This window comes from Prosopis cineraria, unplaced genomic scaffold (genome assembly GCF_029017545.1).
Source record: "Prosopis cineraria cultivar Desert tree isolate PC_DT_omini unplaced genomic scaffold, ASM2901754v1 PC10, whole genome shotgun sequence".
NCBI lineage: Eukaryota > Viridiplantae > Streptophyta > Magnoliopsida > Fabales > Fabaceae > Prosopis > Prosopis cineraria.
In genome coordinates, this window is record NW_026555341.1 from 31,263,914 (window position 1) to 31,280,885 (window position 16,972).

The 16,972-nt window shown below is 31.4% G+C and overlaps 2 protein-coding genes across 2 annotated transcripts; both read left to right on the forward strand.

The window, feature by feature from the left end:
* The first annotated feature begins 6,740 nt into the window (after nt 1-6,740).
* Nucleotides 6,741-12,981, forward strand: LOC129323116 (disease resistance-like protein DSC1). The gene is made up of 10 exons (XM_054969685.1): nt 6,741-7,126; nt 8,002-8,067; nt 8,419-8,807; nt 9,226-9,300; nt 9,453-10,486; nt 10,980-11,260; nt 11,385-11,672; nt 11,762-11,848; nt 12,475-12,561; nt 12,652-12,981. Exons 6-10 carry the CDS (start codon nt 11,033-11,035, stop codon nt 12,784-12,786), a joined length of 825 nt encoding a protein of 274 aa, XP_054825660.1. The 5' UTR covers nt 6,741-7,126; nt 8,002-8,067; nt 8,419-8,807; nt 9,226-9,300; nt 9,453-10,486; nt 10,980-11,032; the 3' UTR covers nt 12,787-12,981.
* Nucleotides 8,426-10,301, forward strand: LOC129322556 (disease resistance protein Roq1-like). The gene is made up of 4 exons (XM_054968856.1): nt 8,426-8,730; nt 9,226-9,300; nt 9,453-9,987; nt 10,098-10,301. Exons 1-4 carry the CDS (start codon nt 8,426-8,428, stop codon nt 10,299-10,301), a joined length of 1,119 nt encoding a protein of 372 aa, XP_054824831.1.
* Nucleotides 12,982-16,972: the final 3,991 nt, after the last annotated feature.

A 16,972-nucleotide genomic window follows, 5' to 3' on the forward strand; every position in this document is an offset into this window, starting at 1 on the left:
ATATTTGCAATTAGATCTTTTATTTTTATAACTGTTTGAATCGATATTTACAACTGATTTTCCAAAAAAATTATTAAGAACCTAATTGTCATTAATTTTATCTTTTGAGACTTAACTGTTATTCTCCTTTTTGTTTTATGTTATGTTCGCCCTAGCAAAAAAATATTATGCTCCAACAAAGGTCTCTCTGTGTTTTTGTCCAAAATTCTAAACAATACCTTTGTTGAAGCGAAATCCCATTTGTCTCTAGCATTATTTGTTTCTGTGACTTTCCAACAAAATTACAGAGAGCACATTCGCTACAGCAAAATCATGTTTTGCCCCAGTGAAATATGCTTATGTGTTTTTGTCAAAATGTATTACATTTTGGGATGTTGAAATTTCTTTAAAAGTGTCTTATCATTTAGGATTGAAAGAGTAGTTCATTATAATCAAAGACAATCTTAAAAATGATCAATTTCATTTAAAAATTTAATAAGTTTTTAATTTTACTCATATTAAATATACATGCATTAATAACATACTCCCTTTGGTTTCTAAGGGCATCTTCTAGAAGCATTTTTTTGTCATTAATATAAGGCATATTATTGGGTATTAGTTATGTTTTTCCAACATTACTCGTATTCAATTGCATTAACTATAGGAGATAATGTAATGCAAATTTAAATTTTTTTATTTAAATAGAGGTAAAATTAAAAGTTTATATATATTTTCATGCAAATTTAATAGCTTATAAGAGGGATTGGAGGAGGATTAAAAATATTTTCTCTATTTTTCCTTAAGCATCATTTCAGAATTCAATTCTTAAAGATTAGAAGTGCATACAAAGAATATTGTTTGAGAAATGACAACCCCTTAAATACCACTTAAATTTCTTAAAAGATTAGTCTCATGGCCATTGTATGGAGATATTTTTTGGAGGAAAAATCTCTCTCTTCAGGCATCCAAGGCCAAGAAACTTGTAAGAAGTTTTCAAATCTCAAAATAACATCATGAATTGTCGATATTATTCATGCAACAAAGGCTAAGAAACCTGCAAGAAGCTTCCTAATCCATAATAGTCAATCGTGTCAACGGTCAACTAAAACAATCCGTTTGGATGCTTCAATCCTGTTTCCCACACACGCATGAATCTTCCAACTAAACTAATAAATTCTAAAACTATTCCCTTATTTCATCATCCGAATTTATAGGCCACTGGATTATGAGTATAGTTTATAACATTGATTTAGTATTAACACAGAGCTTCACAATGTGTTGACATGCATTAGCAATAAATGATCTCTCTCTCTCCCTCTGTGTGTGTGTGTGTGGTGTGTGTGTGTCCTCCTTCATCCATGTAACTGAGGCCTATCATCATAATCATCTTTTAACGTGGGGACTAGTTGAAATTGAGAAGGCAATTGCAAGGCAGACTTGAAGTCAGCACTCAGCGTCAATAACGGGCAGCTTTAGTGATCAAAATAAAACAATGGGCTCCTTTATCGATCAAAAGAAAATAACGGGCAGCTTTAGTGATCCAAATAAAATAATGGGCTGCTTTAGCGATCAGAATAAAATAATGGGCTGCTTTAGTCATCAAAAGAAAATAATGGGCTGCTTTATCGTCAGTGCGTTCACACCGTGTCTCTTGACGGAATGGCGTAGTTGACGCGTACGAGAAATAAAATCATGGGCATGAAATAAGGATAATGAAATTAATTAATGACTAGCAAGTAAAAAAATCAATGAACCTCAAAAAAGAAAGGCTGCATGATTTTACTCGCAGCATATGATAAGGAAACCATAATTTAATATTTATAATAATTTAAAAATCACACCCAATATTTTTGCCAATCAACAAACGAGGACTATTAATTAGTTATGCTATCTCTATTCTATTTTATAAGATGATTTTTGAAGTAATTTAACATTTTAGAATATAAGATATTTTAAAAATGATTTATTAATAAAATTTACTTTAAAATTATCTCTCATTATTTTACTCTTTTTGATAACATCATTATTTCACCCCTTAAATACATTTTCATCTCTTTCTCTTATTAAATAAAAGTATTTTTAGAAGTTCACAGAGAAATTAAAATTCTAAACTTTACTGTAAAAATGTCTTATAAAACAAGATAAAAGGAGTACAGTGTTAACATTAAGTAAATAATAAGAAAATAACTCAAGATTTGTTAACTGTTTAAGGGCCAAGCGTATCATCATGGGAACAAATTCTCGAAGGTTGATATCTATAGATCAATATAAATTTTTCTGTCTATTCCTGAAAAAATAAAACTTCAATAAAATTTACAGATTCTCAGAAAATTCATTCATAGTATGTCACGGAACTTTTAACTTTATTTGGCTAGGTAATGTGCATATAAATTCATAACATATTTTTTTATTATTTATTAAAAAATTTAAAATCTTTTTAATTAAAATTACCTTTAAAAATATTTCATAAAATTTTGGAGAGTGGAAAGAGCAATAGTATACTAATATTCACGCCATACGGTACCCCGGGGTAGAGGTGGGAATAAGGGCGGGCCCAGCCCTTAAGGGCTTAGGCCTTTGAGCCCGGTTATCTATTTTTAGTCCCTTTTTTGAAGCTCGGCCCTTATATAAAGGACTCAAGGTAGGGCCCGAAAGCCTTGTTAAAAAAATAAAAAAAATTAAAATTAAATTAAATATTATAAATTAATTAAAATATTTTGAAATTTAAAAATTAAAATCCACACAATATTTTAAAATTTAAACAACATATTTAGAAATCTAAACAACACACATTCATCAATCAAAATCCAAATCCTCTTTATCCTCATCATTTATAAATAAAATATTATATCTCTCGAATGTAAGTGTACTTGTTGAAGAATAAAGATGGAGGTGAAAAATTCAATGTCAATTACCTTTACAACTTCTTCTTCATTATCTACAATAAATATTGACCAAATTGTGTCATTATCAATCAAATATATTTATGTATGTGTGTATATATATATATAATAATCAGGCTTATCAGGGCTTGGAGGGCCTCCCGGGCTCGAGCCCTTTTTCACAGGGCTTATTAGGGCCAAGCCCTCAAGTCCGGTTCCTTTGAAAAAAAATAATTTTCAAAGCCCGAACCCTTATTTAAATAAGGCTTACAAGCCCAGCCCTCCAAGCCCGACCCTTATTCCCGGCTCTACCCCGGGAAAGCAGGGAACGACAACCAATCGACCCGATATGTCTAATTTTGTAATTTTCTATTCTACGGTTTCCTACTTTTTGTTGGTATATATAGTTTTTTTTTTAGTTACAAAGGCAAGCCAAAGCTTGAATTACAGAAGCAAAGAGAAACTAAGCATTCCTCTTATCCAATAACAAGATGTCTAAGCAACCTAAGGGACAGTTCCAAAGTAAAATAGTGTTCACTCTAGCAGTGTAAGCAGTCTTGACTAAGTAATCAGCACAACTCAAATTCTCTTTAGATGTTTGTTTTATGACAAGGTCCCAATTGCTGTAAATAAAATCACGAATTGCCGTTACTTCATTAAATGAAGAATCAGAACGACAATCTCTAAAAAGCATGTTGATGGCTTCCAATGAATTAGAGAATAGTTTGATTTTTTGAAATTTTTGTTGGTGACAAATCTCCAATCCTATTCTTATAGTGAGAAGTTTAGTAACTGAGATGGTTGCTCTTCCTAATTCGCATATGAAGCCCAAAATCCAATCTCCCTATTCGTTTCGAAACACTCCCCCGCAAGTGGCATGTCCTTATTGGTTAATGGAAGCATTCACATCCACATGAACATAGCCTTCAGGTGGAAGGGTCCATCTATCTGCATCATCTGAAAAACTTTGGAATATTGCATGTTTAAACTTGTTGGTACTTGAATCCTCCTTCAGCAAATAGAGACCCTGATGTATAATCTCATTAGACTTGAATTGGGTTCCTTCAAAGAGTCTTTTGCATCAAGTCTTCCATAAGAGCCAGCACATATTATAAAAAACCTTAATCCAAGGCCATCTTCCAAATTTGCTATTTCCTAGGTTGTGAGTAGTATTCCATTTGAGTCAATCATGCAAATCATCAGAGAAAAAAGCGGTAAAATCATGAGGATTAATAATTCTTTTCCCACACTCTTTTAGAAATCTCACAGTCTCGAAGGATGTGTATGATAGATTCCTCTCTATGGCACTCAAATGGACACTCATTGTTTGTGATTAGACCGCGTAAAGCTCTTAGTGAATTTGTAAGTAATCTTTTATGAGTAACTTGCCAGAAGAAAAACTTGATTCTTTCATAAACAAGCCATTTTCATATCTTCTTCCATAAAGGTTCTGAAGACCCATGATCAATAGTTTGGAGAAATCATACGCTGATTTGACAATGAAAGAACCATCAGTAGTAGATCTCCAACTTAGTTGATCAATCTCAAAGCCACTTGGTGGTTTTGATCTCTTTATCTTCTTAATCACCCATGATGGTATGACATTAATCCAATTAATGATATTCTATTGCCCAGTAGATAGCACATGCTGGTTGACCACATCTGACTGTTAATTGTGTTACAGTTTTGGTCAACATAATAAATAAGTGGTTGATCAAGGTATGACCATTTGTCCCACCAAAAGTTGGTATTATGTCCGCCTCTTATCTTTTTCCCCACACCTTTCATAAATAGTTGATGTATGATCAACCTCGACTTTATTATATTGAGGTGATGAATGATGATAAGAAGTGTGCAACTCTTGAGACCTGATTTGTACGCTTTTTAGGTAATGTTATCTAGTATTTTTTTTTAAAAAAAAAAACCTTAAGGTAGGGACTAGAGAGTGTTGCAGCGTTGAAATTGAGAAGGCAATTGCATGGTAGACTTGAAGTCAGCATTCAGTGTCAATAACAGGCTGCTTTAGTGATCAAAATTAAAACAATAGGCTGCCTTAGCGGAATGGCATAGTTGACGCGTACGAGAAATAAAATCATGGTAGCGCTGTACAAAAGTCTTTCAGTTCGATTCAATTCGAAGCAAACTCGATCACATCTGGTCTAGATGAAAATTGGTCTTTTAGGATTAAAAAGACCAAAAATACCAAACTTTTGTTTTTGGATTGGACTGGATAAGAGACCGAGCATTTGTATTAGTTGGTCTAGTCCCATAAATTTATTTAATATAATTATAATTAATTTAGTAATTATTATTGTAATAAGTTAATTTATAATAATAATTAGTATTTTTTTGTGTTTTATACTTGTGAAGTCATGAATATTGAACAGTATTCTAGCATTGACCAACCCTAATCTTCTCCTTTTATTAGTGAAATTTATTGGTGAAATTTATTGTTAATTTTGTGTAATGGACTTTAGACATATTGAAGGTTGTTTAATGTTATTGAAGGTTATTTAATTTGAATAATTTTGTGTTGTAACTAAAATACTTTTTGTTGTTAAAAATTGATGTGAATTTATTATTGTTATTATTGTGATAAATTTTATATGATTATAAGTAACTTTATTATGTTAATTGAGTTTATTATGTTAAATAAATTGCTACCTCTCATAGCTAAAAAGAAAAAAAAAAAAGTGCAATGCTGGATAAAATCAAGACCAATCTCCTAGTCCTACTAGTTATACTAGGATCAGTTCAGACCTCAAGTTGCTTAAGTCTTTTTCATAAATAGAATCAAACTTCAAGTCAATCCTTTGTGTAGCCATAAATCATAGGCAAGAAATAACGATAATGAGATTAATTAATGACTAGCAAGTAAAAATCAATGAACCTCAAAAAAGAAAGCCTGCATGATTTTACTCGCAGCATACGATAAGGAAACCATAATTTAAAAAAGTCACACCCAATATTTTTGCCAATGAACAAACAAGAACTATTAATTAGCTATGCTATCGCTATTCTATTTTATAAGTTTTTGAAGTAATTTAATATTTTAGAATATAAGATATTTTAAAAATAATTTATCAATAAAATTTATTTTAAAATTATCTCTCATGATTTTACTCTTTTTGATTTGATCTTTATTTCACCCCTTAAATATATTTTCGTCTCTTTCTCTTGTTAAATAAAAAGTATTTTTAGAAGTTCACGGAGAAATTAAAATTCTAAACTTTACTTCATTAATTGATTTTATTGATATTTGCAATTTTTATTATAAAAATGCCTTATAAAGCAGGACAAAAGGTGTTAACATTAAGGAAATAATAAGAAAATAACTCAAGACTTGTTAAGTATTTAAGGGCCAAGCGTATCATCACGGGAACAAATTCTCGGAAGTTGATATCGATACAATTTCATAAGATATTTTCTATATTTTATTATTTTATAAAATATAATATCTTCTATCTATTCTTTAAAAGAATAAAACTTCAATAAAATTTACAGATTCTCAGAAAATTCATTCATAGTGCATCACAGAACTTTTAACTTTATTAGGGTAGGTAATGTATAATATATATATATATATATATATATATATTTATTTATTTATTTATTTTATTATTTATTAAAATTTTTAAAATCTTTTTTAATTCAAATTACCTTTAAAAATTTTCATAAATTGAAGTCAGAGTCAATGCGTTCACACCATACAGTACCCCAGGAAAGAAGGGAAGTGGGGAACAACAGATACTGGATCCGATATGTCTAATTTTGTAATTTTCCATGCTATTCCCTGGCCCCTACTTTTTGTTGATATTTATCGATTATTAGTGTCGCAGTGAATACCGTGTGGCCTTTGCCAATGGATCCCCAGAGCAGTGTTTCTTCTTCTACTTCTTCATCATCATCAAAGAGGGTATGAAAATATGATGTGGCCATAAGTTACAATGATATGGAAACTCCCCCGTTTTACAAAATTCTTTGGAATGCTTAGAAAAAGAAGGTTTCAGAATCGGCAGGAGCTTATTGCCTAACCCATTTGAAATAATTGAAGAATCGCAGATTTATATAGTTGTCTTCTCAAGTAGATATGCTTTCTCCCCAAGTTGCTTGGACAAACTAGCACTAATGTTTGAGTGCATGAAGGCACCAGGCCACAAATTTCTGCCAATTTTCTTCAACATCGATCCGTCTGAAGTGAAAACATGGCTAGCTCCATTTCAGACACTACTAGATCAACGCCCAAATTTGGTCATACAAAACTCGTAAGTAATAATTGATGCTCTGTTAGTTTATATGTTGTTGGATATGGATCTGATTGCTCACATCTCTTCATCTTTACCATCTTCTAATGCATGTTCAACCAACTGATTAAATCCTTCACAATATATGTTTGGATCTGGGAGTAATAGACACAGAGGGAAGAAGTAATATATTAAAAACTTTCTGTTAATTGCATGTTTACTCACATCTCTTCTATTTCAATGAAATTCTAATTTTATATACGACCATTTCCTCTTTTTATCATTTTTGTCGTTTTCTAGCTATTCAGAACTTTTTGAAAAGCATGTAACCTCAAGATCAAGGTTAAAACGCAATTGTAAATCATCAAGGGACTTTTTGATACAGCATTAACGTAAAAAAAAAAAGTAAAAGAAAAACTCTCAGCTAGATATATAACTCAAACAAAAAACGTAAGGAATTTTAATTGTTACCCACTATTTATGACTTATTAATAATATGAGTAATCATAAGTTTTTATGTTTTATATTGATGATACTCATTCTTATGCTTGATAGAACATAAGTTTTTATATCCCCAAGTTTTTTTTTTTTTTAATCAAGGAACTATAGTTTTTTCTTCATATACTTCTGGACGAAATTGACCCAAGCGAATCATAATATACCCTCTTTCAATTTTCCTATCGGGTGGCAAGAGTACCATTATATTCTTGCTTGTACTTGTTATGATTCAGGGGTGCTTACCTTATAGGAAAGTACCGTTTGAGCGCAAGTACATTGATTTGAAATAGACATACTGAACCTCTATATATTTATCAGGAGTTAGTTATAGTTGCTTACGTTTTTGCGTAATGGTATTTTTTTTTTATTTTGTGTTATTTTTCTCTTGTTTTCTCGAGGAAAGATCAAAGACGAGTTATTGGCAAAATAGTTGCAGAGGCAAAGAAACTTTTGGTCGAAGAGACGTAAGTTACATTCTGTTAAGTTCTTTATAGTTTGTTGGGTTTGAAATATTTCTGTTCTGATCAACTTCTGTGTCTGTTCAATCTTAAATCAATCAACCTCTTATTTGCATTTTCAAGAAGGGTAATAGACCAAAGGAAATAGGCAAATTATAATTAATTTGCAAGACTGTTTGGCAAAGTTAGATAGGGGTAAGATTTCCATATCTCATTTAGGTTTTCTTTCAAGGAGCGAGAGTTTTCCTCTTGTTTAAACTACCCAAACATCTTCTTCCATTACTAATCCTTGCATAACACAAAGGTTTGGGAAGCAAGTGTGGTTGAATGTTAATTACTAGGAAACTATGGTTTCAGATTCGCAATGGATGTCCAGAGATGTGTAGGGTCGTCGTCCAAGGAGATATGGCCATGGAGCTGTGATGTGTTTGTATTGAATTTCATAACTGAGGACAATCGCTCATTTGTTGAAGACCTTCGCAATGCTCTACATACAAATGGTGTAGTTATGGCTTCACGAGATTCTATTGCTCAAGCTCCCATGGACAAATACAAGCTTTGTGTTTTTATCATCTCAAAAAATTGTGGGGCCCAAACACGCTACTTGGAGGAAAACTTAAAGGGATGTGTAAATTTTCTGCCAATCTTTTGGGAGCGGACTCCTTTCAAGTACATAGGGATAGTTATTTGGAAATGGAACAAAAGTTGGTGCTACGTTCAATAACAGAATTGGTGGTTCGAGATAAGTAAGACCTTCTTATATAATTATATTGTTCTGCATTCTTTTTTTTTTTTTTAAGTTTTTCTTCCTTTCAAAGGCTTTTTAAGGATAAATTGAAGTAGAGAAAAGGAATAAACTATGATTGATTTAATTATCATTTGATCTTTGTCCTCTTTCTTTTAATAGCTCCTAGCTTGGAAATACATTTGTTCCTTGACTTTCGTGCGCCAAATTATCAACTCGTCCTTTGGCATAGAAATTTTTTAATTTAACAAAATTAAACATTTATTCTAGTAAGTAAAGTTATTATTTCTGCAGGAATAAGTTAATTTTATATAAATTTAGTGTGCCCTCGATTTCATGCTAGCAATCGTCTTCATCCAATTGACATCGGTTCACTCCGTTAGTGGAACTAATTTTTTTGTTCCTTTCATCTTATTCAGGAGCGATCGGCCTCAGGTTATTGGTAATATTCTTGAGAATCATATTAACAACATTTTGCGTGAAAAGCGTGCTCGGTAAGTAACATTATTTAACGAAGTTGTGAGTAAATTGATCAGTCCTTTCTTGTGCATGTGGACAGAGAAACAATATTCGAAATCTTGTACGCACTCATGCCTATATGAAACAATAACTGCTAAATTACTCTTATTCTTTTTCTCTTCTACAGGATATCAAGTCTATATGACGCAAAGAAAATAGATATATCAGGAGAAATAGCTACAGTTGGGATAGGACATGATCGTGTAGAAAAATTAATTGAGATTCTGAAGTTAGGTTCAAAGGATGATGTGCGAGTTGTAGGGATTAGTGGGATGGGGGGAGTAGGGAAGACAGCTCTTGCCGGGGATGTCTTTAACAAAATCTCCCACCGTTTTGATTCTGCCTATTTCATCTCCATTCCCAGTAACAAAGACATGTTAAAAGAGGCATTTCTTCGGATAGCTTTCCCAGAAGAATTTGAACCTCAATATTCTGAAAGCCTAAGACTACTCTACAGGATGCTTGTTGTTTTTGATGATGTAGATCATCAGGGACTTTTAGATGAAGGATGGATTAGAGGTTTGTTTGGAGGAGGAAGTAGAATTATCATAACAAGCAGAGATGAGGGACTCCTTAGGTATCTTGGAGCAGATGAAATTCACAAGGTGGAACTATTGAATCAAAATGAAGCTCTTCGACTTTTCTCCAAAATTGTTTTCAAAGTAATAAACCAATGAGAGGTTATGAGGAGCTGACCCTTGATGCACTTAAATATGCCGATGGCCTTCCGTTGGCTATTTAAATCAGTGAGTTCATCGCTGGTTGGTCTAAGTGTTTCAGAGGGGAAAAGTGTGTGTTGACCAGGCTGCAAACGGATCCTGACTTTTCAATGATCGCGGTGCTTCAAAAAAGTTTTGATGGACTCTCATTGGAACGGAGAAAAGCTTTCTTGGATATTGCATGTTGCTTTGCAGGTCAAAAGACAGATTACGTCAAAGGAATTTTACGAACTGAATATCCTGGTCGTTATTCTTAAGACGACACTCATGCTCAAGGTCTTACGGATAAGTCATTGATAATCATATCAAATCAAATAATAAAAGTACAATCTATCCTAAACAATTGGCAAAAATAATTGTTCAACGTGAATCTTCTCAGCGTGGAATGCGGAGTAGGATATGGAATTATGCAGATTTTCATCATATTATGGAGACAAACACTGTGAGTTCTTCGTACTTCAATAGTCTTAAAAGTAAATTATTAGTTTAGCCCTTTAGTTATTTAGTTGTTAGTTTAGTTCATGAAATATCCCCCAACTTAGATAAAATATATTGCAAAACAAGATCCTTATTCATGTATCCTTATTGTAAGAAGTTTTAATTGAATATGAAACACACCTTAAAATATTAGTTGATAGGGATGGTTAAAACCCATCTGGATGCTTGCTATATGACATAAAGTAATGGCATATTGGACAGCATGGATATAATTAAGATAACTCTGTTCACCTTAATAACTGTATTAACAAATGGCCCAATTGATAAAGTTAACAAGGCCTTTATATTGATTTGATGGTAATTATTTTTCTAAGATTATATAGATGAAACGTATATATTTAGGAATTAGAATATTAGCTTATTCATTGTGTTTATATATAGATAGTTATTAATAATTTTGACTTTTCAATTTGCTCATGTAATATGTTTATATTCAGGGAACTAATCGTGTTGAAGTCATAGTGGCCTCAAATAATGAAGAACATCCACAATGGAGAACATTAAACATCGAAGGTTGTCAAAAATGAAGGGACTTAGAATCCTTATATTATGCGGTGTGAAATTTTCAGGAAGTCTGAGTGTTCTTTCTAACAACTTAAGATATCTTTCTTGGAATAAATATCCGTTTAATTATTTGCCGTCAAATTTTATTCCAACATATCTTGGAGAATTGATCATGCCAAATAGCAACATGACACAACTATGGAGAGACCAAGAGGTATTAATTTTCTTTACCTTAAATCGATCAAGACTAAATTGATTATTATCAACAAAGTTTTGCTTAATTTCTTATAATTTATTGAGTGAATCAGAATTTGATGATTGTTTGATTTGCTATCCAGAAAGATATTCCGCTGTTAAGAAGCTTGAACCTCTGTGGCTCTAAAGATCTGAAGGAGACACATAATTTTAGATTGCTTCCAAGTCTTGAGAGGTTAGACTTGGAAGGATGCACTTCATTAGTGCAGCTTCATCCTTCTATTGCGTATCTGACAAGGCTTAAGTTTTTGAATTTGAGAGACTGCACAAATCTAATAAGTATTCCAAATGAATTATTTGTCAAAAGCTCTCTTGAATTTCTAAATCTGGCAGGTTGCTCCAAATTTGCCCAATGTTTGACGTTTCCCGAAGTAAGTAACAACAGTGAGTTGTCTTTTCTTAGACTAATTAATGTGTTGGAATTGAAGTGATTTCAATGTCTCACTGTGATGGCCCCCAGCCGCACGAAGTAACGTTGTTGGTGGAAGCAGAGATCAAAAGCTCCCCTGAAGTACTATGTCGGGCTGCCTGGTTTGATAGAGCAAAAGTAAGTTGTCTTAGACTAATTAACAGCCTGTTTGGGAAGGCCAACAAATCGATTACTTTGGTCAAATAATTAATTTTCATAATAATTACCTAAACAGCAGAATCTTAATAATTGATTATTTGAGTCAGAATCATATTTTAAAATAAATTCTGAAAGAATACTTATAGATTCAATTTTATTATTAAATAATATATTTTATTTTTTAAATAAAGTTTAACACATTTAATAATATTAAATACAGTTTTATCAATGACTTAATTTTAAAAAGTAATGTTTTAATAGTAATTTGTATAGTTAAAATTAATTTTAGTATTCAAATAGATTGTGTTATAATACAATTAATTATAATTAAAATTAATCATATTAATCAATAATTAATTATATTTAATTGAAATCTAAATGGCCCTGTAAGTGTTGGAATGTGAGTGATTTCAATGTCTCACTGTGATGGCCCCCAGTCGAGCGAAGTATTGTTGTCGGTCAAGAAAAGGGCGAAAATCAAAAGCCGTCTTAAAGTTCTAAATCGGGCTGGTTTTTTCAATGGAGCAAAAGCAAGTTGTCTTTTCTTAGACTAATTAATGTGTTGGAATTGAAGTAATTTCAATGTCTCACTGTGACGGCCCCAGCGAAGAAAAGCAGAAATGGAGGGAGCATCAACATCGGACCGAACTCATTATAAAAAATGGAAGGCTGCAGCAATTACTGAAGGGATTGTAAGTAGTTAAATTTATGATTAATTATTTTTGAAGATAAATTAATTACTTATTAATTACTTAACTCATATATTATATGATTTACTTTAGGAGCAAGCTTCCACGAGTTCACAATTCGCGTTTTTGGAATTGAGAAGACGAATGTTAGTGGATGAGTTCTATTCAAAAATGAGATCAATCCTTGGTGACAAAAGTAAGGAATGTGCTCGATCCAATATGCGATAAGAGGTTTGACGAAAGGTTGGGTTGGAATTTCGTAAATCGCATTAATGCATAACATTTGCCTTTGTTATGGAGCATTTCTATTTTATAATTATATCCAATCACATACATTATTTGTGGTGTCTCAGACTTCGACACATTATTTTACAATGTGATAGTCAGCCACATATATTTAGCAAAGACAATTGATTCAGAGCTGACAGGCAAATTAAAATAGATTTATTGATATTTGGCATGTAGTCCATGTTACAGTTTATTGATATTTTTTTTCTTAAAAGCCTAGATTAACAAATTAAAATTTATTTAGATGATGTAATTCAAAAATAGATTTAGATGTACAAGAATAAAAAAGGATACGATTTTCATTATATATATATATATTGTGTTTAGGGAAAATTATATGTAGGTCTCATGGAGCAGATTTATTTACTAATTAATCTCAAGAAATTCAAAAATCATAATCAAGTCCCTTGAGACTTAAGTGAAATTTGAAATTAAGCTACAAAGATAATAATACGCTTATTAAATATATATTACATCAATCAAATAATTAATTTATAGTTAATTCATCATAATTTACAATTGTAACTTTCCATATCAAATAGTTAAACTAGCATATGTTACTAACAACGTTTAATATTAATTGTTTACAATAATTTTATCAATAATTTACAACTATAACATTAACTTTCTACAACTGTAAATTCACATATTCAATAATTAAAATGATTAATTTAATTATTGAATATATAAAGTTACAGTTGTAAAAAGTTAAAATTTTAATTGTAAATTACTGATAAAATAATTATAATTATTTGGCTAATATAATGTATATATATTTAATAGAAACATTGTTGTCTTTTCATCCCAATTTTAAATTATACTCAAGTACCAAGAGTCCTAATTATGGTTTATAAATTTTGTGGGATTTATTTGTTAATAAGTTTTCTTCACGGGACTTATATATAATTTTTCCTTGTGTTTAATTTGATCTCTCTTAAGAAAAATATTAAAATTTAAATTAAATTTTAAAAATAAAAGAGAGTGAATATATAATTAAGTACTCCCTCCATCCCAAATTACAGGGTATTTTTGAAAGAGTTTCTTCATCTCAAAATATAAACACTTTGAGTAAATTAAGATTTCATTAAATGCATCAATTTTAATATTACCCTTCTCTCTCTATAATTATTTTCCATCCTTTTTCTTTTCAATGTATTAATTGATGTGTATTTTGAGAAGTTTATATTTTTGTTTTAGAAAGATAAGGTTGTTAAGTGTATTTAATAAGATTTATTGGTATGTAAAATTTTGTCTAAAAGTGTTTTATGATTTGGGATGGAGAGAGTATTATTTTTAAATTAAAAAATTGAAATAAATTAACTGTTGGTAAAAAAAAATTGAATTGCATTTCAATGCTCCAGCATTATATCTCAACCTAACCTTAATGAGTAACAAATACCAGTTTCTTGGACCAACCAAGGGTTTAAACCAAACACGCCATAAATATATGGAGAAATTGCCTCATTTTGAGTTGCTTAGAAATCTTGAGGGGTTAAATTTTGAAGGATGAACTTCACCATCACAGCTTGATTATTGTACAGCTTTCAAGGCTCAAGCATCTAAATTTGAGAAACTGCACAAGTCTGATGATCAGTATTTCAAATGAATTATTTGACCAAACCACTCTTCAATTTTGTTGGCCAAGAAAAAGGAACTCTCTTGAGTTTCTAAATCTAGATGGGTGCTTGCAATTGCCCCAGATGCTTGATTTTCAATTAACAGTTGAAGAACATTGCCTCCTATCTCACTAAACAATAGTTAGTTTTTCTGCTAAGTGTCCAACTTATAGTATTTTAAATTTGAGCATGAATGGATCTTAAATTTTAGTTTTTTAATTGCATATTGTATTAAGAAATGGTTTTATCCATTTAATGAAACTATGAACTCAAAATCTCGCAATTACTTCACTTTAAAAAAAAAAAAACTGAAGTACGTTAAAAAAATATATATTACCAAATTGACATTCTCTGAAATTAAATTCACTTCCTCTGCTTTCAGTGCAGAGTTTATGAAATACTACATTACAATGAGTCTCCCTTCTTCGTGCGTAGCATGATCCTCATAGATTTGATAAAACTGCCACCCCCAATGTAATGAACCAAAAAAAAATTCAAGAATTTCAAACAATGTAATAAATTTTATTTAAGCATCAAAAGAGAAGCTGATGTAAATTTAAAAAATTTAAAATAAAATAATTAATTTTTCTTGATAATTTAACTTAAATTGTAATAACCTAGGAATTTTAGTATAATTAAAAAATTTTAATTGTATTTTACTTAAAGTTTTGGGAGTAAATGAAATAAGAGGGATTTGTTGTCGGAATCTTGTGTGCAGCCTATCACAAGGTTTTGGGTTCAAATACTCGTTGAACTAAAGAAATTTTACTTTTTGATGTTACGTAATTACTGAAATGCCATCTATATATATATATATATATATATAACAGTATAACAGCACGCACACATGGCATCATATGATATTATATCATCCCCATCTTCGTTTTTTCTTTAGCAACGTGAGAGAGAGACAAGTAGATTGATATCCAAAAGCTTCATTTTCATCCTTGTTTCTCCATCATTCCTCTCCCTTCAGTGTTCTTGTCCGGCACTGGCGACCGGGATTATTTCTGTCTGTGAGTTCTTCCTCGTTTCAGCATCACTAGATCTCTCTCCTCATCCCCTGTTTGTGTCATTTTGTACTGCGACAGGAGGGGAAAAATAGAGGAGTAGAGTTTTGATTGGCTAAATCGTTGAGGGGGGAAGAGCTTCTACTATTTAGGTATTATTCTTGCATTCTTTGGTTGTGTATTGATAAAAGGCTGAATAATATAATCTGATTTTTTCCCTTCTCTTTCAAATATAAATTATGTTTATAAATTAAAGGATTTAATTTGAAGAATAAATTTAAGAATTAGTAAACCATGTGAAGATTTGTTGTTCTGTTTATGTCAATTGAATAAAGAATTGAGAAAGTAAGAAGTTTATTATATTGACTTATTTTGTCTCATACATAAGGTGTTTGTTAAAATGTTTGAGTGAAAAATTTTGTTCAAATGAGTGGCAAAACCTTACTAAATTAATCATAATTAATTTTAGTGTTTGGGTCACTTGTTTTTGTATTATTATACACAAATAATTAGGTGAATGTGTGAATATTGTATAACTATTAGAAGGATGTAGTTTGAAACCTTTTGAAAGTAATTTTGTAAGGATCAAGATGGATGGTAGGTGGTAATTTGTAAGTGTTTGAATGTGACAAAATTTTAAAGTATATTTTGAGTAGCTGAAGCATATTTGAACGTGATGTTTGAGAAATATTAAAGTTTTATCTTTAGAATACTTGCAGAGTGTTTGATGCAAAAGAAAGATTGAATTTAAATTTTTTTATTTTATTTGTAAGAGCCCAGCAATTTTAAGCAAACATTTAAAATTGTAATATTGTGTTTTAATGGTAATTCTATTGATTCTTGGAACAAGTGTGACAAGAAAAAGCTGATATAGTGGTAGCTATATAAGTACTATTTTAACAAGTCCCAAGTTTGAATCTAATGGAGGCCAAAGGGATATCTATTTTTTTTTCTCTCTTTTACTTTATGAAATTACCAAATTGCCCTCCTTCGAATCTGAACATATTTCCCCTCTTGCTCGATTTTCTGGATCTGTGAGAAGAGAGAAGATCTGATTCAGCCATTTCTCCATCTTTCCTTTGCACTTCGTCTCTTCCCTCCTGTTTCTGGTGGCCGCCGGCGGAAGTGGAGCCTCGTTGTAGCTGTGCAAAGCTCAAGTCCTCCATCGTGTCTCCCTGACTCTATTTGTCTTCTTTGGTTGTTGTTCTGTCTTCATTGTTTGCATTCAGGGTTGCTAATGGGGGTGTGAAACCGAGTTGCAGGAGCTACTGGTGGTGCTATTGCGAGCTTGGTCCAGTGCTGTTGATTCAGTTTCCTTCCTCTCTTGAGAGATGTGTTCAGTTTTCCCTCTCCCTTGTGCAGCAATCTAAACCATCTCCTTTCTCCTTGCTTCTGCCGTGGATCTAAAGTGAAGCACTTCACATTTCTCTCACTTTTCTTGTTCTAAATCTCTGTTCATGTTAGGAGTGACAAGAATTTATGATTTCCTCTTCCTTATTC

What these genes read in the sequence shown, in the direction of transcription:
- LOC129323116 (XM_054969685.1), top strand. Translation starts at nt 11,033, where the DNA reads ATGGAGAACATTAAACATCGAAGGTTGTCAAAAATGAAGGGACTTAGA. An exon ending in AACTATGGAGAGACCAAGAG is followed by an intron (nt 11,261 to 11,384) that starts GTATTAATTTTC and finishes TTTGCTATCCAG; the next exon opens with AAAGATATTCCGCTGTTAAG. An exon ending in CCTGGTTTGATAGAGCAAAA is followed by an intron (nt 11,849 to 12,474) that starts GTAAGTTGTCTT and finishes TGACGGCCCCAG; the next exon opens with CGAAGAAAAGCAGAAATGGA.
- LOC129322556 (XM_054968856.1), top strand. Translation starts at nt 8,426, where the DNA reads ATGGATGTCCAGAGATGTGTAGGGTCGTCGTCCAAGGAGATATGGCCA. An exon ending in TTGCGTGAAAAGCGTGCTCG is followed by an intron (nt 9,301 to 9,452) that starts GTAAGTAACATT and finishes TCTCTTCTACAG; the next exon opens with GATATCAAGTCTATATGACG. An exon ending in TCTCCAAAATTGTTTTCAAA is followed by an intron (nt 9,988 to 10,097) that starts GTAATAAACCAA and finishes GGTTGGTCTAAG; the next exon opens with TGTTTCAGAGGGGAAAAGTG.